The sequence below is a fragment of the Protopterus annectens genome, chromosome 7.part0 (genome assembly GCF_019279795.1).
Source record: "Protopterus annectens isolate FY-2018-M chromosome 7.part0, PAN1.0, whole genome shotgun sequence".
In the NCBI taxonomy this organism is placed as follows: Eukaryota; Metazoa; Chordata; order Ceratodontiformes; family Protopteridae; genus Protopterus; species Protopterus annectens.
In genome coordinates this window covers 251,265,001-251,285,711 of record NC_056739.1, presented here as the reverse complement: position 1 = coordinate 251,285,711, position 20,711 = coordinate 251,265,001, and the positions used below count along the sequence as shown (strand labels likewise).

Sequence of the window (20,711 nt, the reverse complement as noted above, 5' to 3'; positions counted from 1 at the left end):
CATATCTACCAGGCTGGCAGGAAAAAAGCATGGCAAACTGTCCTTCCATATTTGTCAGAATCTGAGGAAGAGAGGCCAGGGAGAGCTAAGGGGTAGGCCTATAGCCCAAGTGCTTAAACCGAAACTAAGAGGCTTAGAATAACACTTAAAATTTAAACATGCTAAAAATGCAGTAATAAATGCAGCAGAAAAGATGTAATTGAACACTTTAAAGAACAAGTAGCAATTATGGAGTTATGGATTTTTTTATGGATTAAACTAGTCCCTTATGCCCTTAATCATCTCTTTTCTTAGCTCATATGTTATGTGTGTGCCTGAGGCTGCAATGCACATTCTGTTAAGACCACTCTTAATGTTGCATTTAGTACCAGGGACAGTGTATGGCCATACAATACAACAAGAATACCCCACTAAATTAATATGCAAGTATCCTAAACCATATATCAAGGAATGTTAGCAGATGAGGTTTTAGTAGACTTATATACTTGATTATATATGTTAATAATGAAATCAGGAAAGTTAGAATGTTTAAAACAGGAGGTCTTACCTTTGCAAAGTATATTTAATATGATTTTTGTGTAACACTTCCTTTTGTATTCAGATCAGGTCTCAGCAGAATTACAATGCACTTTGGAAAGAAAATACAACCTAGAAGCCCAAACCCTGAGGACAAAATTGCAAATATCTCCACAGCGACCACGTATTTTCCTTTAGTATTTAGGTATGCTGGAATAAATGACAGCCAAACACTAACAAAAATTAACATACTAAATGTGATAAACTTTGCCTCGTTGTATCTATCTGGCAATTTCCTTACTGAAAAGGCCACTATGAAACTTATAATTGCTAGGAGACCAAGATATCCAAGCATGCAGTAAAACAGTATTTTAGATCCTTCATTGCATTCTATGATTATTTTGTCCTTATACGTGTTCAAGTTTTCCTCCGCAAAAGGTGCTGAATATCCAAGCCAAACAGAGCAAATACATATCTGTATAAAAGAACAGAAAAGTCCTATGAAACTTGGTGTATTGGATCCCACCCACTTCTGCTGGAAACTTCCTGGGGTTGCTGCACCAAATGCGATAGCAACTGTGATAGTTTTTGCTAAAATAATAGAAATACAAACAGAAAATACAATTCCAAATGCAGATTGTCTGACAAAACAGGTTGCATTGCTTGGTTTTCCAATAAATATTAATGCACAGAGAAAGCAAAGACTGAGAGCTACTAGCAAACAGTAGCTGAGATTGCAGTTGTTTGCTTTTACAATCGGTGTGTCCCTATATGCAATGAAAATCCAAAGTGCAAGGGCAGGAATGATGGACATAGAAATGGTAACAGCAGCCAGGACTGCACCCAATGGATCACTGTTTGACAGGTACTCTACCAGCTTCGGAATGCAGACCCTTCTTCGATCATCAGACCATGAGTCTCCTGAGCATTTTGTACAGTCAGTGGCATCTAAAAGGAAAAAGAAGAACAAGAATAGTAACTGGTTTGCATCTACAATTTACACGGTTTTCATGTTATGCACTATTATAGTCAGATGTCTAGTGAACAGGATCTGTGATTTGTGCCTCATTATATTACCAACATATTTATTTTGTAATAAGATACTGTTACCTGTCATGCATATATTTTTGTCATAGATTTTATGGTTACTGCAATGTTTTAGTGCATAGATTTTGGACTATGTTGTAATGTTTTATTATACGTTATTTTTCAGTAATGTATTTGAAGTAAGGCTTAATCTATAATCTGATCTGAACTGATTTGATTTATTCTGACGTTCTACATCAAGATCAAGATCTACATCATCTTCCAACCCACCAAACATGCTCAAAACAACTCTCACTTTAACATCACGGCAAAAGACAACACCACTATATACCCAACTGAACACACCAAATTGCTAGGAGTGGAAATAGACAATAAACTCAAATTTGACATTCACATATCCATGACTATAAAAAAATTCCACAAAAAACTAGGAGCGTTATACAGAAATAAACAATTTCTCACCAAAGCAGCAAAGATTTCAATAGCAAATTCCCAGCTTATCTCCACCCTACTTTATGCCACTCCAATATATACCAACTTAAGGCAATGTGATCTAAACAAGCTAGAGACCTGCTACAACAAAATTGCAAAATTCGCCACAGGGGCATCCTACTGTAGTCACCACTGTCTCTCACTTGCTGAACTGGGCTGGCTTGAACTCCCTCACCTCCTTCAGTGGTATCAACTCTCACTCGCCCACAAACTAGTAAGCCATCCACTAAATGTCCCATCCCTCCAGAATCTACTCCAACCCTATCGCACCACCAGACCACTAAGATCCAGCAGCAAAAATCACTTGCAGATCACTAAAGCCAATAACTCTGCTAGTGAAGCACTATTCTCTTGCGCCATAGCCAAATTATGGAACTCACACCCACCCACAATTACCTCCATACCATTATGCACCCACTTCAAAACTTTACTAAAAGCGCAACTAAAAACATGCTGGCTATGCCCTTGCAACTCCCACTCTAATATCATCCACCCCATCCAACCACTACCTTTCTTTCCACTCCACTAACTACCTTGATTATAGCAAGCTCAGATGCTCATAAGCCAGTACTTATTATACAGCACAAACTTCTTCTTCTTGTAACATTTGTTAATGTCTGGTATGCACTTCACAGATAAAGATTCTAGTTGTCTACTGATGTACTATGTTCTTTATCTGTAAATATGTTGTAAGTAATTGCTATGTAAATTGTTAATCACTATGTAATCCAATGTAAATACTGTCTGTTTATTTTAACTGTGGAGCTTTTCTCCCCGGGCCTCCGCTGAAAATGGACCTACGTCCAGTCGGACACTCCCGGTCAACAAATTTAAATAAATAAATAAATAAAGATGTTTGTCATCCAATATTTTATAGTCATGTTCACGTGATAGAGTGCTGACAAATATGACAGCATGTTATATCACATTATACAATTCTTCCTCTAAAACGTGCACGCTGGTTGGCCAGCCCAACCAGCGTGCCTGTTGTAAATCCCTCAATATACTAACGGAAAAAGGTCCAGTCGCCCGGACTTTTTCCATTAGTATAAAACGCTGTCTTGCTATGTTAAAAGAGTTTAACATAGCGACACAGGTTTAAAAAAAGCAACGCAAATCTCTGTTGCTTTTTTTAAAGCTGTCTTGCTATGTTAAACTCCTTTAACATATTGACACAGTGTGTAAAAAGCAACGGAGATCTTGCGATCTCCGTTGCTTTTTTTTTTAAACCTGTCTCGCTATGTTAAATGGGTTTAACATAGCGAGACAGCTTTAAAATAAGTAATGGAGATCTCCGTTGCTTATTTTAAAGCTGTCTCGCTATGTTAAACCCATTTAACATAGCGAAAAGTAAAAAGCAACAGAGATCTTGCGTTCTCCGTTGCTTTTGCCCACAGCTCTGATGTACTGCGTAGGCATGCGCAGTACATCAGAACTGCCACGGAATACCAGACAGCTGCGGAAGGGCAGCAAAGAGGCATTATACAATGCCATTATTTAAGAAAAGTAATTATTTCTTTTCTTAAATAATGGCATTGTATAATAGCAATAACCCACTTCTGGGTGTAGGTAATGCGGGATTTAACCACGGTTGTCTTTGTTTGGTCCCTCGGGCTTTGCCCTCGGGACCAAACCACGCCAACCGTGGTTAAATCCCGCATTACCCACACCCAGGTGTGGGTTATTGCTATAGTATGACTCAGAGAAAACATTTATATGTAGAATTCTATAAAATAATGTTCATAAATGCAAACTGCCCAGTCCGTAACTAGGTGTTGATGAATTTCTCTAGGACTTGGTAACACATTTATTTCAAATCATTTTAAAATATTGTTTTATTTCAATCAACACAAAAATACAGAATACTAGAAATGAATGTGTTTTTATTATTTTGTTTTTCTTGTTACAGAAAAATAAGTATTGAGGGAAAACAACATTCGCAAAATGGTCCTCCTTACCACCTGCCTTACCCAATTCGGATATGACACAAGCCAGTATTTCTCAGGCAGATAAAAGGTTGCTAATATTTCAGTAGTTGATGTAGACAGTAGACCTTTCCACTGTTCCTCAGAAGGAAATGGTAGTACAGGCTGATTTCACTAACTTAGAATTAACTGCTAAAAGTCATTTTAGCAATACTGAAGATTTTTCTTTAGACAAATTCAAAAGACCTAATAAAATAACTTGCTATTTTGTGAAAGTTATGTTTTCATAAAAGGTGAGTAGATGTGTGTGTATGTGTGTATGTGTGTGTGTGTGTGTGTGTGTGTGTGTGTGTGTGTGTGTGTGTGTGTGTATGTGTGTGATTGTTTGAAACTAATTTTGAAATGTAGGCAATACCACCGCCACCACGGTACACTGTTGCTATAGCTCCACAGTTATGACAGCAATAAGGGTTAGGAGCTGAACTAAATCTGCATACCTCCTGGTTATCGCAAACTGTTCTATATGAAATATTATTTAGAATAATATGGTGAATGGGTGACCTCAATTATGTACTATTCAGCAATATTGCCATTGTATAGTGTATATGTTAAATGTAGGCATATTTGTTTTTCCCATTCCAATTTGACCACAAGTTTGCTTCATATTAGCTGTTATTTTTTCTGCTTTGTATTTGGTCTAATATAATTACTGTAATAAGAAAATAGTGATTTATTGTGTATTTATCCACATACTCATCATGACTAACACAATACCTTTCTTATCAGATAAATGCCTGTTTTGTGTTGATAAATCTATTATTCTGTCCCTGTGAAATTTTATTGTGAAAATTCAATAATAATGAAAATAACCTGGCCATTTCTTATGAATTGTACAAAAGTCCATCCTTTATTTCTAGTAACATTTTGAGCTTGAGTGTTTTGACAGTTTTTGTAAATTGGTTTTGTCTGATAATGTCATCTGTAGGATATGTCACAGTAAAAGGACAAATGAGTAGTTTGTTAATGACAGGAGGCTAAAACATAACTCAGTTTTATATTGGATAAACCTATTTTAATGAACATAGTTCTGGTAAGTCAATCTAAACCTTTAATATATCTAAGCAAAATATTCTCTTTAGTAATTCATGGGGTGCTACCTATCTACAACTTTTTTCAATAAAATTTTACAGTCTTTATCGTTTTAAAATCTAATAGAGTTAATTCATTTGATAGGAAGACATTTAGAGAGTTATAACATCTTACTTATATTTGGTCTTTCTTTTATCAAAAATGAAAAACATTTCCACAAATGCACTTTCTTCGAGAAAACATTGTATGATAGATTTTGGAATGTATGGATTAAACCAACAGTGAATCAGTTGTATCCTATCTTTTAAGTAATCATAGTCTGGATTCTAATAATATTTTTGTACTTATAATATGTTTGAATAAAAAGAAAAAGTGCTAACTATCAATAATTTAATATGCTGACAATCAATAATTTAGTAATCTATAGACTTCTGAAATGTTCCCTCCAGGATAAAGAAAACCTCAACTGTTTAATAAATATTTGAGAATATTATTAAATCAGTAGGAAATAAACTAACGTGCCAAAATTAATATATATGATGAGGAATAGGAGAATATAGTGATACATACATTTTATAGGGTGTATTAGGATTTAAACATTGCAGTAGATCTAAAATTATAACAGAAGGTTCACTTGACATTTTTCTCTTATGTCATTTGAATGAATACATCTGTTGAATTTTTCACATTTATGGAAATAAAAGATTCCATGGAGTATATCATTTACATCATATTGAACAAATGATTTGGAAACAGTATTTTCTTAAATGTTCTTAAATATGATATTTGTAAGATCAACTGCTTTATTTGGGTCAACTAACAGCACAAGATAATTCTCATTGGGGGGAATTCAATAAAGCCTACATGCTTTTTTTTCCATGTAGGCTATCGCATTGCGATGCTTACATAGATACGAACATATTAAGATTCAGTAAGCACTGCTGAGCAGCTTGCATGCACGCGCAAACAAGGAAAATGTTGTGGCATGCAAATCACCTCATAAGCAGGTAGAATGATTCAACAAGCAGAGAGGCATCTGTTCAGACCCCATGCAAGTGTCCATAGTGTACGCGGAAAAATTCCATGTACAGGAGTCTAGACAGACAAAAGGGGGTGCAAAACTGTAGAAATGTGGACATAAATCTCCTGAAAATGTCACACCACATACACATATGAACAAAACTATTATTCTGAATGTCAGAATGATTAAAGAAATAAGTGAAATTAATAATTTGTTTTAATAATCTCAGCATGCTTGTGCTGTGCGCAGCAGTGCACAAACATGCTTAATAGAAATTTTTTTTAAAAAGTAGGAGAAAAAAGACTTTTATACTACGTGGCAGAAATGTATTATAGGACCTTGCATGGGGTCCTTACAATGGAGCATCGCTGCTGTTGCTAAGGTGATAAGACTATGAAGCGTGTAGTTTCCAGGCTGTCAGCATGGATATGTATGCAAATGATGTGGTTTTATTGAATAGAAGAATGGAGTAATTGTGCCCGCATATCCCCTTTGTGTAGGCTCTTAGGCCATGTTGTTGTTTACACAGGATGTGCCTGACATCAGAGGAGTGCGTCCTCTCACTTCTAGGCTCTTTTAAGCTTTGGTGCATGTGTTTGCATGGCACGCTGCCTGGCTGAGTGTGTTTTGAAAACTGGATGTATTCAATTATTCATTTTCACCTTTGTGTAAGCTATGCTGCATGACATTGTGCACTGAAATAGGGCCATTAAATTATGTTAATTATATTGTAGGCAGGTGGAATGCACCATAGTTATCCAATCACATATTCTGGACCTACAGCAGTGCTGTATAAAGTATGCATTCACCCTACAATCTGATTTTCTCCCAGTACTCTGGACCACTGGAGTACATACTTGAGAATTTTAACTGAGATAATGCTATGGGCTGCTGCACATCTGCTACATATGTATGTGATAGGTGATGAAGTCACTGCTGCTGGTGCTGCTAACAATAGGCCTAAGCAGAGAAGAAGAAAAGTATTTAGGCCCAGGGTAACCTTCCAGGAGCCACATGAGCTGGAGACTGTAGAGCGCTACAGGGTGGACAGGGACATACTACAAGAACTCACTGAGCTCTGCCACCCTCAACTCAGACTCAGAGCCAACAGAGGGGAACCTATCCCAGTGAAAACAAAGGTATGTGTAGCCCTTAGGTTACAGATACTTTCCAAAGACCAACTGGGGACATGATGGGGATCTCACAGGCATCTGCATCCAGGATACTGCACCAGTTCCTGGATGATAAGCTACCACATGCCAGTGAGCACATATTTTTTCCCCTCACCATTGAGGTGAGGGCCAGCAATATGTAACACCTCTACCATGTAGCACACTACCTACTGGGTGCCATAAACAGCACTCATGTACACATCAAGGCACCACCCAGTGAGGAGGGTAGAATCTGCATCAACTGCAAGGGATACCACTCCATCAACTGCTAGGTCATGTGCAATGCCCAGGGGATTATCCTGAATTTGTGTGCTGGCAGCCCTGGCAGTTATCATGACTTTCATATCTGGCATGCATCACAGCTGTACCAGATGTTTGCTAGGGGGAGCATCCCACATGGCCATTTACTGGGGGATGCTGGCTCTGTCCTGGAACCGTAGATGATGACACCCATCAGAAATGTACACACACCCATGGAATAACTCCATAATAAGGCACAATCACAAACTAGAAACATCTTATAGTGTTTGTTTGGGCTTCTGTAGTCATGGTTCCAGTGCCTATACATATCCTGTGGAGCCCTGCAGTATTGTCCAGCCACATGGACACATATGTTCACAGTATATGCTATGCTACACAATCTGATTCTGTGAAAACAACTGCAGCAGGATCAACAAAGGGAAGGGATACACAGCCCCCCAATACTGCCTAGGTCATTACAGCCACAGTCACAGTAGGACTCGGAGGAGGAACCCCTGCTGATATCCCTGTAGGCAGACGTAGGCATGCTCAGTACACCCTGGCTTTGGCCAAGCTAGAACACGTACCGTATTCACTAACAACCTAGAGACCTAGGGACTGACACCTTACTTCTGCTCACATACATATATTAAAATTAATGCCAGCCAACCCACACAATCTATACCTATCCATGTATTGGCTGTGTACTGCTTGTATCAGACAGAGTCAGCCCTGAACTACAGTTCTGTCAACTACTCCATTTGCAGGGTAAGTCTCTAATCTACACAGTGCTTGTTAAGGATTATTATGATATGATAGTGTATGTATGGATCTGCTACATTTATGCAAGTAAATATAGTGGGCTATTTGGACAGAAGTAACATCCACATGGGACTACAGATATCCAATCCACTATCATGTGCCCTGTAATATTCACTAAGCCTCATGCATGGAATATTTACTACATCAGTCAAGGGAGATGTTACACAGTGGGGTTACATGATATTCAGACTACTGTGTATCCCAGCAGAACATGCAGTGCTGTACCCCCACCCCCAACACAGCAGTATTCCCATATAACTGCTTTAACAGTAACTCATCAATGGTATATCAGCAGTCCAGTCAATCTCAGGGCAGTAACATAGAAATTGATTATACACTATATATCTCACTTAATGCAGGAATAACAACATACCTATATATGCTACTGATTCTGTGATGAATGACTCCTTTCTGGTAGGCAGCTTGTGTGACTCAGTGGACTAGGGAAGTTAGCATGTGTGATGGTGTTAATGGTTGTAATATGGAAGTATCCACATCTTTTAGATGTGAGGTATTATTATGTTGATTTCGCTACAGACTATCAGTCTGTGTGTGGTGTAACATTATTAACCTCTGTCAGATATTAATTATATCAGATGGCTGAAGATTGCTGTGAACAATTTGAGTGAAGTGCAGTACTGCAGAAACAGGGACAGATGTCATTGTCTGTGACATACAAAATCCTAGACTGGAGTACAGGTAGGTGTGGGCTGGAGTCAGTTTATAAGTACTGGCAATCCGACTGGGCATGTTCATACACATAGAGCACAATTCTGTTGCTCCTTGCTCAAAATGACCTGTTATGTATAGATATGTCTATATATGCATGCATATATGTATACATATCTGTCTGTCACTATCTCTCTCTCTCCCATAGATAGTATCTCTATCTCTATGTATATACAAAAAGATATATACCTATATATAGAGATAGATAGATAGGTTGATATATAAAAGCATACAACTCAGTCTCTCCCTATATATCTACATAATATATATATATATATATATATATATATATATATATATATATATATAAAATCACACACGCACACACACACACACACACACACACACACACACACACACACACACACACACACACACACACACACACACACACACACACACACATATATACACATATCCCTGTTATATACATAAATATGTCTATGGATGTCTGTATTGTCCTACATACTCTGATAATGGTGAGTAAAGCTGCATTATGACACATTGATAATGTTGCTCAAATTATCCAAAGTAAGGGCTCAGCAGTACATAATACAATTACCTACAGACCCCTGTGCCTGCTGGATGTCACCACTCACCACACATACGGTATCAGGTGAGCAGGTGGTGTAATGTATAATGCTGTCTACACACCCATGGACAGGGCACATTGTTCCTGCCCACAGGCTTCCCCAGCCAAATGCAAAAAGTCACATATAGCCAAACTGGTAACTGTAGGCACATAGCTAGGATAGATAATTATTTGACTGCTAGGCTACTAGATGCAGATAACAGTATGAAGCAATATAACTTTGCAGGCCACAGAGGATGTTCAACACAAGCCTAGTTTATGTAATCCACAAGCACTTTGCCTGCAGTAATGTATAAAACAGACATCAGCCATGGTGCATGTGATAAGTACTGTGATCTGTAGTGTGTAAGAATAGATAGGAAGGGGTTCTAATCTCACTCTCTGCCACTGTGTGTGTGTGTGTGTGTGTGTGTGTGTGTGTGTGTGTGTGTGTGTGTGTGTGTGTATGTGTATGTGTATCCCCTTGCAAAACAACTGAGAATCTCTCATTGACTGCCAAACTGCAATGGTTCTGCACATTTCGACCCTGTAAGTTGCTGCCAGCTTCCAAACTACCCTCTTCTACAAGGCCTGCTGATGTCATCTACCTTAAGACAATCAGCTACTATTGCAATGTCAGATTTAAGCTGTGGCTCATACAATAAGTACTGTGATCTGTACTGTATAAGACTATACAGGTAGGAGTTTTAATCTCATTCCAGGCCATTCAGTGTGTGCATGTGGTGTGTGTTTATCCCCCTGCAAAACAACTGAGATTTCCTTATTGACTATCAAACTGCAATGGTTCTGCACATTTGGACCCTGTAAGTTGCTGAAGGCTTCCAAATTGCCTTCTTCTGCAAGGCCTGCTAATGTCATCTATCTTAAGACTACCAACTGCCAGTGTAATGTCAGACTTAAGCTGTGGCTTGTGTGATAGGTATTATGATCTATAGTGTGTAAGACTAGATAGGTAGAGGTTCTAATCTTAATCCAGGCCACTAGGTGTGTGTATCTCCATACGGCATACATATGATCACCTCGGTACCTTAGAAAGAGGTAGCGTTTTGCAGTATTTGGGTTGTAGCAGGTGATGTGGGCCTCCAAATGCCTAACCACAGCTAGACCTGCTGATGTTATCAAGCATAAGATGTCCTAAAGAGATAGTAATAGCAGACCTGAGGCATAGCGTGTCTGTCACATACTGTGATCTGTAGTGTGTTCAATTAGATAGGTAAGTGTTCTAATCTGCATACAGCCAACTTGGGCTGTGTGCACTGTGCCATGTCCTGTAAACAATAATTGGATGTGGTGCTATCCTCAATGTAGCCAGGGTTGTGTGTGTAGCTGTTAGAGCATTTTACATCAGCTTATGGAATCATAAGATCCTTGAACTTTAGTTGCCTAATGGCCCTACAGCTCTCACAATCCTAGCCAAGTTTTTACCCTTATTTACATGATCAGCATATATTGCCCCTGTCCATGAGGACACAGGCAGAAGCCCTGTGGTGAAATGATGGTCACTCAGCCAATCATACATATGACATCTGACAAGATCCACTGAGGTGCTCTGTTTGCCATTAGGCAAAGGTGTGTTAAAGTCTGCTAGACAGATCTCTCCCACCAGCATGTATTACTAATGTTCCATATCAGGTTAATGTCCATACAGTGAGTAATCTGAATACTTTGCCACCTACAGATATGCAGCATTTCCAATCAAGCAGGGTCAAACGTTGCCCTGTATGCAAGGCAGATATCACCTCTGAGTAGTCCGTATGCCACAGGCTACATTGACAGTGATTTCAGTTGATCCCCATTGAACAGATACTGAAGATGTGAAGTTCCCTTGTGAAGGGACCTTTGTGTTATGTGCAGTTACCAGTAGTGCTTGGAAAGGTACATTACCAAATGGCCATTACACTCAAATATTGGCATGCTGAGGGAAGAGTACATGGAGGTTATGAGTATGTCAATTTCAGGTGACTATGTCCTCAGTTATGACATATGTTTCCCATCTTACCACTGGGGAGACATGGTGATCTTGGGTATATTAGGTGTAAACCTGTGTGGCCAGGTCTGTGTGCCCAGGTCTATCATCCCTGAGTATGTACATCACATGTTGCTACTGATGTTCTACTTACCTGGAACATATGTGTTATCAATGGAAATAATACTACATATAATTTTCATGGAGTTTATGGCCATTAGTATGTCAACAAGCATTTGCTCATCAATACCCTCTTGTAGGATATTGACATAACTGACAGATTCTATGACCGCTCACAGTTTGCAGGCATCAGTCAAAGTTGTTAGTCACAGACATTCAGTTTTTGCTTTTATTGTGGTTAAATGGATTCCAAACCGTAAAGGACCCAGGACTGAGCCCTGTTGAACACTGCTGCTTATAGATCAGCTATTGGAGGTGGATTCCCCTATTTTGAGAATGTGTTCCATAAGTGAACCACTTAGTGACCCCTATAATGATGTTACCTTGGATGCCTAAATAGGTGCTTTTGTCAATGATGCCTGAGTGGGGATAAAGTTACACAGCTTGGCTAAGTCCAGGGAGTTTAGACAGGTTCCCACACCTTCTTTTTATATACAAATAAATGAACAGATTAAGCCCTTTAATCCCAGTCATTTATTTGTATATTAAAGGAAGGTGTAGAAACCTGTTTGACCTGTACTTCATACAGTCTTTTCATTTTGGGTTCAGCATTTTGTGTGGACTGTAACTGTGCAACCTTTGTTTGGTTATAAGTCCAGGGGGTTGTATGCCTGATGTCCCCTCACCCAGGTCCTTGGTGACTGCCTCGGACTTGTCCACCAGGTTTAACAGCCATGATGTCCTTGTCAGAAATTCCAAACTGTGTACAGTGAACTGTTTGTAGATTACATTTATGTTTGCTGATCAGCTCCATGATAATTTGCCCCACAGGCATAGATATATGGCTACTCAGGCAAATAGGTCTATAGTTCCGGTGGGTGGTGGATGTACCACCTCTGTGCAAGGGGATAACAGTTGCCATTGTCTACTCATCTGGGATGCAGTCAGTGGTAACAGTATGATTGCCGAGTTTCAATTGATGTTAGTAATCCTTGTTAGATACCATATAGGACGTTACTTAGGATGTTAGAATGACCAATAGATGCTGTGTATCCCCCATAGGGAGGCCAGTTATGACCTGCTCAGTAGATATAAAAGGTGTGGGGCAGGTTGTAGGAATGTCATGTTGCATATGAGGTGGGATAGGGGAGTGAAGTTGATGCAGAACCTGTGGGACAACAGGTTAACTATGAGTACTGACCCGTTATATGTGGTATCATCAAGTACAAGTTCACTGACAATGTGGGCCTTTCCTCTGAGGTTACACATGTAACAACACTGTGCATTGTGGTTCTGCTTTGTGGGGGGAGGCTAATTCTGTCACATACTGTGACTCCACAACATAACAACAACACTATGTGCTTGTTTTAGCTGAGGAGGTTGTGACTCCATTTTAGGGGGGCACCCTCACCCCAACTGCACAGCCTGCTAATGGCACTTGTCCACCGGGCAGGTTTGCTGTGCATGAGGAGCTCATTTTCCTCCTGTCAGGTACAGCTGAGTCTATGCAGTTGTACTGCTGCTTACATAAAGCATGGATATAGTGCTCTGCATACTTGCCTGTCCCATTTGAAATGAGAGTTGCAGTCAAGCTATGTAAACTATCCCATAGGAGGTAAGAAATTGCTTTGTTGAAGTATATTTCTGTATTTTCTGCAAGGGGGGATAGGTCTGATATTTAGTTTTAATGAGACTGATCTGTGGTCAGATCTCACCAGGGAGAACCTCACAGTGGTGGGCTGCAGTGATCACCCATATTGGTAAATACATGATGCACTACATTAGCTCCCCTTATGGTGATGTCATGCCACTTGTCCAGATCATTGTAGTTAAGGACATGGACTAACCTTTGGGCAAGTGAGCTTTAGCATGACTAAGCAACACAGTTGGTGGTTACTTAATGTCACCCCAACCATGGTCTACTGATATGTCTTGATAGACACAAGTGCATTCAAATAAGCACAGTGGGTGTATGGATTCTTGGAACTGCTCCTCCAGCTGGCAATAGCTTGATTAGGTGCCCTTCCAGCAGTGAATAGCACCTGCATGTCTCATGGAAATCACAGTGCTTCACCAAATCTGGATGTGTAGCTATCCTTAATGAATATGTATACACCACCTGCATTACTTTGCATACTGTCACTTTGAGTACTGAACATGTGAAAGGATGTGTAGTCTAGTATGGCTGTGGTGCTGTCCACAGCCTTGAACCAGGTGTCTTTGACTGCACAAATGTCTGCATATTCCAAGGTGGGGACACCTTCCACAGAGTGGGATTTAGTGTTGCCATTCCAAGAATGTAGCAGCATTACCATGATGTTATATGAAGATGGCATTCTCATTGAAAAGTTTTTCCTCCAGACAGTCTCTATAAGATGCAATGTGGGGGTGTCAGCAGCCTTGGCCAGTACTCAACATTACAGGGGTGAGAGATGAAGGCCATCTCTGGCAAAGCTTTGATGTCTGTTGAGCAAGTCATCCCAAGCAGACATGTAGTGGATACCCTTGCAATGACACCCACACATTAAGGCAATTATTGACATCCATCATTTTTTGTGTGTATTGAGCCATCATCCTAGGTGAGGGTGAAATGCAGCTGAAAGATATGGGCATACCCACGATAAACACAGGATATCTAAGCTCAGTTATGTGTCTGCATACAGCCCGGTGATGTATTTTCCCTAGTTGTACACACCTGCAGAAACATTATGTTACCTGATATTCCTTGAGTTGCAGCAAAGTGTGGCATGGCATATCATGCCAACCCACAGACAGCTAACTTTGACCTTTCCTATATGTAGCCTGGTGATATGGACATCAGTGTGCTTCACGATGTAATTGCCTATGAATAATAGGTTTGATTTTGTGTTTTGACTCAGGTGCTTGACCACTGAGACAGTGGTGCATGAACTATTATTTGTACTGTGCTCTCCAGAGGTATGATTTTTTTAAGGTGTCTGTCACTTGGGATGTGCCTTTTAAGGAGCTGCACACATGCAGGTGTGTGTGATGTAGGTGAGGGTTGAGCAGGAGGTGATAGCATGATAGCAAAATGCTCATTGCCATATGTACTGACTGCTATGTGAGATACCATGGAATCAAGGTTTGAAATACAGTCACATCTGTCACACATTGTGTTTGTGTGGCATAAGAGTAGAGGGGTGGGGACACTTTCCACATCTCATCAGCAGTGATTGATAGTGCCATTAGCAATGCAGTCATACTTGTGTGTATGTCACATCATGCCATCATTAGGCAATGTCATGACAGATGGTGACATGTCACTTTTATGTAGGTCCCCTAAGGTAATACAGCACCTGATGGTGTGCCATAGAATACCTTGCCAGCCATGTGGACCTTGGATTGACCGAAATCCTGTTATTAGGCTTTGGTCTCAATACCATACCTACAAATGTGACACTGTGAATGTCCAGCAAAGTTAGGGTCATGCTGCTACAACCTTGGGGTTGACAAACTGAAACACAGTGTTTATAGGCACACCTTGCAGTGAAGATGTGGATGTCTGTGCATGCACAATGGACTTTTTCACCTTTGCTGACATTGCATTGGCCTTGAAAGCATACAATGCCTGTCAAGCAACCACACAGCAAATTGGTTGTTGTGTGACATGATGTGGGAACACAGATGCATTCTGGGTACATAACTGTACAATATGACATACCTAGGGCATGTGGCAGGTGGACACACTTTGGCCAAAGGTGGTCAGTCATCTGCAGTAGGGTTCAGAACCATGTCATACAGATATCCACCATTAATCTGTTGAAGGGCAGGATGCATGACTTGCTGTAAATTTGTCACCAAACATGGATCAGCATCACTGTGCTGCTTGTTTTAGCAAGCTTGGACATCTGTGTCACTGAACATTGCACATTATATTGTGACACTGCAGCTGTGCTCCTAATTACTACCTGGTCAGTTCCCTAGTGACATACCAGCAACCCTGGTACAGAAGCCATAATACATGCAAAAGCTAACTGATTGCTCAGGTAGCTAATCAAGAAATTTAACTAGAGAAGGGTATGTGAAGCTACAGAGCCTTTCATGCTGTGGGACAAATATGTGGATGAGCAAACAGGCTGTGTCCTGCTTCTCATCATGAGCTTCATAGTAATGTTTTGTGTGTGATGACAGAAAAAGTATCGGAGCATGGTATCCCATGAGTGAGTGGTTGTGGTGAGACCAGCATTAGTGGTAACCAGGCACCAGCAATTCAGGGGACTTCTCTGATTTCCACATTCTTCACAAGGTAATTGTGTCTTTTCAGTACACACCACTTGAGTAGTGTCCAACTGCAGAATACCTGTGTAAAATCTCCTGCCTTACCTTCACAGGGTATACATATTACCCTTCCCTCCATTATTTGTCTGTGCTCTGTACAGACACCTTGATTGACTCTTTTCCTTGGAACATGATGGAAGTAACTGCAATATTTATTTGCACAGAGGACAACTAGCATGCAATCCCAAGCAGTGTCCGCATCTCTCTCAGTCATCTGATATGCAAAGCCATGAAAGGAGTCAGCATGGATATGATCAGTAACAATGTTGTAAATATACTGACACTGAACCATACACAGTTTGTTTTGCTCAAGGGCAGATCATGCCTACCTACCCTAACCAGTAGACCTCATTGAGTGTTACACTATGCAATGGATGAGTGGAATATATGACTCTCTCTGTCTACCATGGCCTGACAATGCGTTTGACAATATTAGGCCAGCAGGTCTTGCTGAAAACTGTGTAGGTCATTTACAGAGTGGTATGTCATCTGGTGGATAGCCAAGTGTCTGATAGTCATAATCTGGGAAGATAGCAATGGGTAGTTCTATGCTACAATGATGCCAGTCACCAGTGGACTTCCCTCAGGCATCATTAATGGAATACCCCTTTTAGCCATTCCCTTCTCTGCAGTCGTGGCCACTGTCAGTGACCTCTGACTGACTACATTAGCAGGTGATTGCTTATTATGAGCTGTTACTGACTCCCACAGAGAACCAACAGTTATCCAGGATGGCCTGAGGCACACATTCAATTGTTGTCAGAGCCACTGACAAATCGTAAATGCCAAGGACTGCACAATACTATCCTTTTGAAAGTCATCCACACCTGGAAAATATAGTAGTGCCTGCACACCACACACAGTTGAGCCATTACTCATGGACTTATGGACACAGAGAGTAATGTATCCTTTGATTGTCACTGGTTGGTAAGATGGGAATCCATTCAATTTTTTGCAATCTATACAGAAAGGTATGGCATGTAAATCCCAGACTGTCATTGTTCTATTGTATTTGGCACTCATCACACCTGTCATTGAGTGCAATGGAACCTTTGCTATGTCACCACACAGGCATATCTTACAACTGTAGCAGCCACACAGATTCCATGGTAAACCAATACATATTGTAGACAACATGTCCTATGCAGACCGTGTCATGATTGTATATGTGTAGTCTGTCTCCTACATGCTTTGGAGGGGATATGTATGGCTGCTATACAGGGAGGTGTCAGATCCCACTGTGTACCTCCTGCTTATCCAAGACACGACTAACACATGTATTACCTGTTCTACACACCTACACAGTCACTGTGGTATAAATAGTACATGCTGGAGAGACAAGTATGTAACACAGACACTACACCTTATATGTAACAGGCACCTCATGCATGTGAAGCACACATTTGCTGTAATGTATATCATGTGCAAGTTACACACTGAAATGCAGAACAAGACAATCATATCTGGTGTAGGACAAATGCCTGTCATGGACACAGGAAATTTGTAGATGGGTCATCTCCATCACCACAGCTTGTAGATGTGTTAGCTCCTGAAACCCTGTTGACACTTATCAAGGGTATCAGAACTTTTCATAGACTAGAGATGCATGAGTAGGCTGAATGATGCCATTGTCCTTGTTAGCCTGTTATACACATATGAACCTATGGTACCATGTACCTATGGTGCAGTTCCTTGCTGAAGACATACTTATTCTGTGCTGATATTCCATCCTGTGCTGTGACATCTATGGGTTTATTGCCACTGTGTATCCATAGGTGTCCCCTACAGACACCTGAAACTGAACCATAGCAGGTCTGTGATGCACCTTTCATTGTGTAAGTATACAGCCATCACAACATCATACAATGTAAGGTACACAAATTAATGTGGCTTAGTCATTACAAATGTCAGCATACAGTATCTGTCATTGACCAGTACAAGTGGCATAGTAAAGCAACACTGCATTACACAATTACATATTAATTTATATAGTCACTCTGTGCATCAGATATGTAGCTTAATTTCCCTGCATCGATGACGAGGATGACAGGGATGAGGCACAGGTATCATCACTTGCACAGAGTGTTGTGTGGGGGTGCAGGAGGCCTAGGCTGACCCAATAGGTTGAAAGCATATGTGTGAGTCAGGGAAGGAAGCAGGCAAGATGGGCCATGGAAATGTGCCTAGTGTGTCTGTAGGTGACCTGATTTTGACAGTGGTATGTGAGTGTTTGCACGAACACAGTCACGCTCAGGGCTAGCCCTACATGTGTGCATGTTGGACAGCTTTGAGCACTGCATGGTAGAGCTGACAGTTCATCATCTTCACCCCCAAATATGGGAATTGGCTCCTCCCAGGAGTTCCACTGGAACCTCCATACCCAAGGTCAGAAGCAGTACTAGTACCTGAGGGAAACTGCTGTCTGCTGGGACTGTGTCCTCCATGGGAACACCCAGGACCATGAGTCTATGGGCTACCATGTCTTGGTGTGGATAGCACATTCCCCTCTGGAGCATTGGATGTACAGCCACTACAGGAGTGTGACTGTGCACGGCCATGCACGACCTAAGTCCACGAGTCCGACACTCAACTCCATCCAGATGTTCCATCAAAGACAATGTGCATTCCAAGACAAATATTCTGTGATCTGTCTCAGACCAATGTCTTTACACTGCATCAGTGAACCAATCCAGGGTATCAGCAATGTGGTGGAGGTAGTCACTGATGTCAGACTGTGTTGCATCCATAACCCTTAGCATTCATCTGGAGTTCCTTTCGGAATGTGCCTGTATCTCCATGATGCCCAAAACGTATGCTGAGTGACCCATGATGAGACACCTGCAACAGGTGGTGGAAGGACAGCAGGTCTCCTATGAGACCCCCTATCAATCCACTTGTGTAAAACCTTGCTAGCTCTCTAGTTATGGCCAGTGTCGACACTCACTGGAGCCATAGTTGCCACACCTTCCTGTTCAATGTCCCCACCCTCTGACTGTTCAATATCTGTGGCCTCCGGGGACTAGGTATGTGTAGGCATACTGACTGTGCACTGTGATAATGAGGACAAAAGAGGAATGTAAACCTCTGGGACAGATTCAGCCTCTGAAACCCCCACCTGTGCCTCAATTTGACCACTATCATCATCAGAATCTGAAGAGACACTGACATCAGGTTGTGTAGGGGACAAACACCAACACCCCGGTCACCTGTGATAAAACAAAGGGAAAAGCAGTACATTAATGCCTGCACTATTATGCTTTGCAGTACTATGTTGGAATATCTGTAAAGCTGTATACACTGCTGTCACTATTACAGACCTGTTTAACCCCCAACCTAATATAGTATGACATGAGGACATTATTTTCCCACAAACAACTGTAGTTACTTGTAAATAAAAGATCTTTACACAGCAATCTCATCAGCATTAATGAGGTACAATGTTGATATTTGTGAAGACTCTGCATAGTTGACACATATGGCAATCTGTAATGTCCTAACAATACTGTCACATCTATCAGTGTGGGTAGACCTACAAGGTATAGCTATGACTCTAAAGTGTGTGCAGTCTGAAAATATCTGTGCAGTTGGCAATCATGCAAACAGTACAGCAATCCAGCTAGCAGGCCTAGGATGACACTTTAGGGAATACATTGCAGTAAATCTACATCTGTAATAAAGCAGTGTAGTGCTTACCAGGAGCAGGACCACAGCCTTGTCCAATTCCTGACAGACCTGTGAAAAGTTGAGGGAGATGTAATGTAAACACCACCACGAGGTGCTCTATAACAAAGTAATATGTCCATATATCTCACATTTACAGTAGCTACTTTGTTAATTGTTATGTTGGTCAAAATATGGGCATGAGATTCAAACTGCAGTTAAAACAAACACCTGACACCCACATAAAATTATGTACACACTGACACACTGAATCCTACACTATTCCAATGCTTATCACACTAAACATACCTGGATCTTCCTCTGGCATGGAAACTGTGGCACCCACATCCACGATATATTATGTGATGGATGTCTGGGAGCTGTCATGTTTTCCTAGGTTCATGAGGAATTTCTCAGTTGCTGAGAGTGATTGTTTTGCTGCAGGCTCTCTACAGGTGACACCATGATCCCTGGCCACATGTGCTGCTCTTCTGCATGCAGCATTTATCATATCTGTAACACAGTGTTGAACCTACTTATATGTCCTGCTCTGGTGACCTATGGCATTAACATCATGAACAAGGTCAACCCAAAATTCTGCCCACTGTCCCCTGTTTTGCATACCCTTGGACAGTAGGAGTTCATGGTGTTGATGGAGGCCTTCCAGGATTATATCGTGCTCAGCATCCATAAATGAGGCACAGCATCTTGCATACATGTTTCCTGAAAGACAACAACATGGGAACACATGTCAGGATCACATACAGGGGAGTACACTATGTAGAGATACAGCAAGAACAGAGTGGCTGGCAGTATCCACAGCTTGATCGCACATATTCCACAATGTGAAAACATACCAAGAGTGTGGATACAACTAAGATACTACCCATAGTCAGCTATTCCTGTTTGTGCCATGACAGATACTGCTGCATGATCACACACCCAACACAAGAGTCCACTGTACTGTGTCCCCTAGGGGCAACCCCCTTGATAATATGTTAAAACAACAGTGCCAAATAAA

General features: G+C 40.9%; 1 protein-coding gene across 1 annotated transcript; it reads right to left on the bottom strand.

Annotated features, from left to right (window-relative positions):
- Positions 1-562: 562 nt before the first annotated feature.
- Positions 563-1,840, bottom strand: LOC122805941 (vomeronasal type-2 receptor 26-like). Its single transcript, XM_044076186.1, has 2 exons — positions 1,792-1,840; positions 563-1,464 (listed from the first exon to the last, which is right to left on the bottom strand). Exons 1-2 carry the CDS (start codon positions 1,838-1,840, stop codon positions 563-565), a joined length of 951 nt encoding a protein of 316 aa, XP_043932121.1.
- Between the last annotated feature and the right edge of the window lie 18,871 nt (positions 1,841-20,711).

Bases quoted from the DNA above. Each gene is read 5' to 3' on its own strand.
- LOC122805941 (XM_044076186.1), bottom strand. From the start codon at position 1,840: ATGTTTGGTGGGTTGGAAGATGATGTAGATCTTGATCTTGATGTAGAA. The intron at 1,465-1,791 runs GTCAGAATAAAT...TTTTCCTTTTAG, and splicing joins TCTTGATCTTGATGTAGAAC to ATGCCACTGACTGTACAAAA.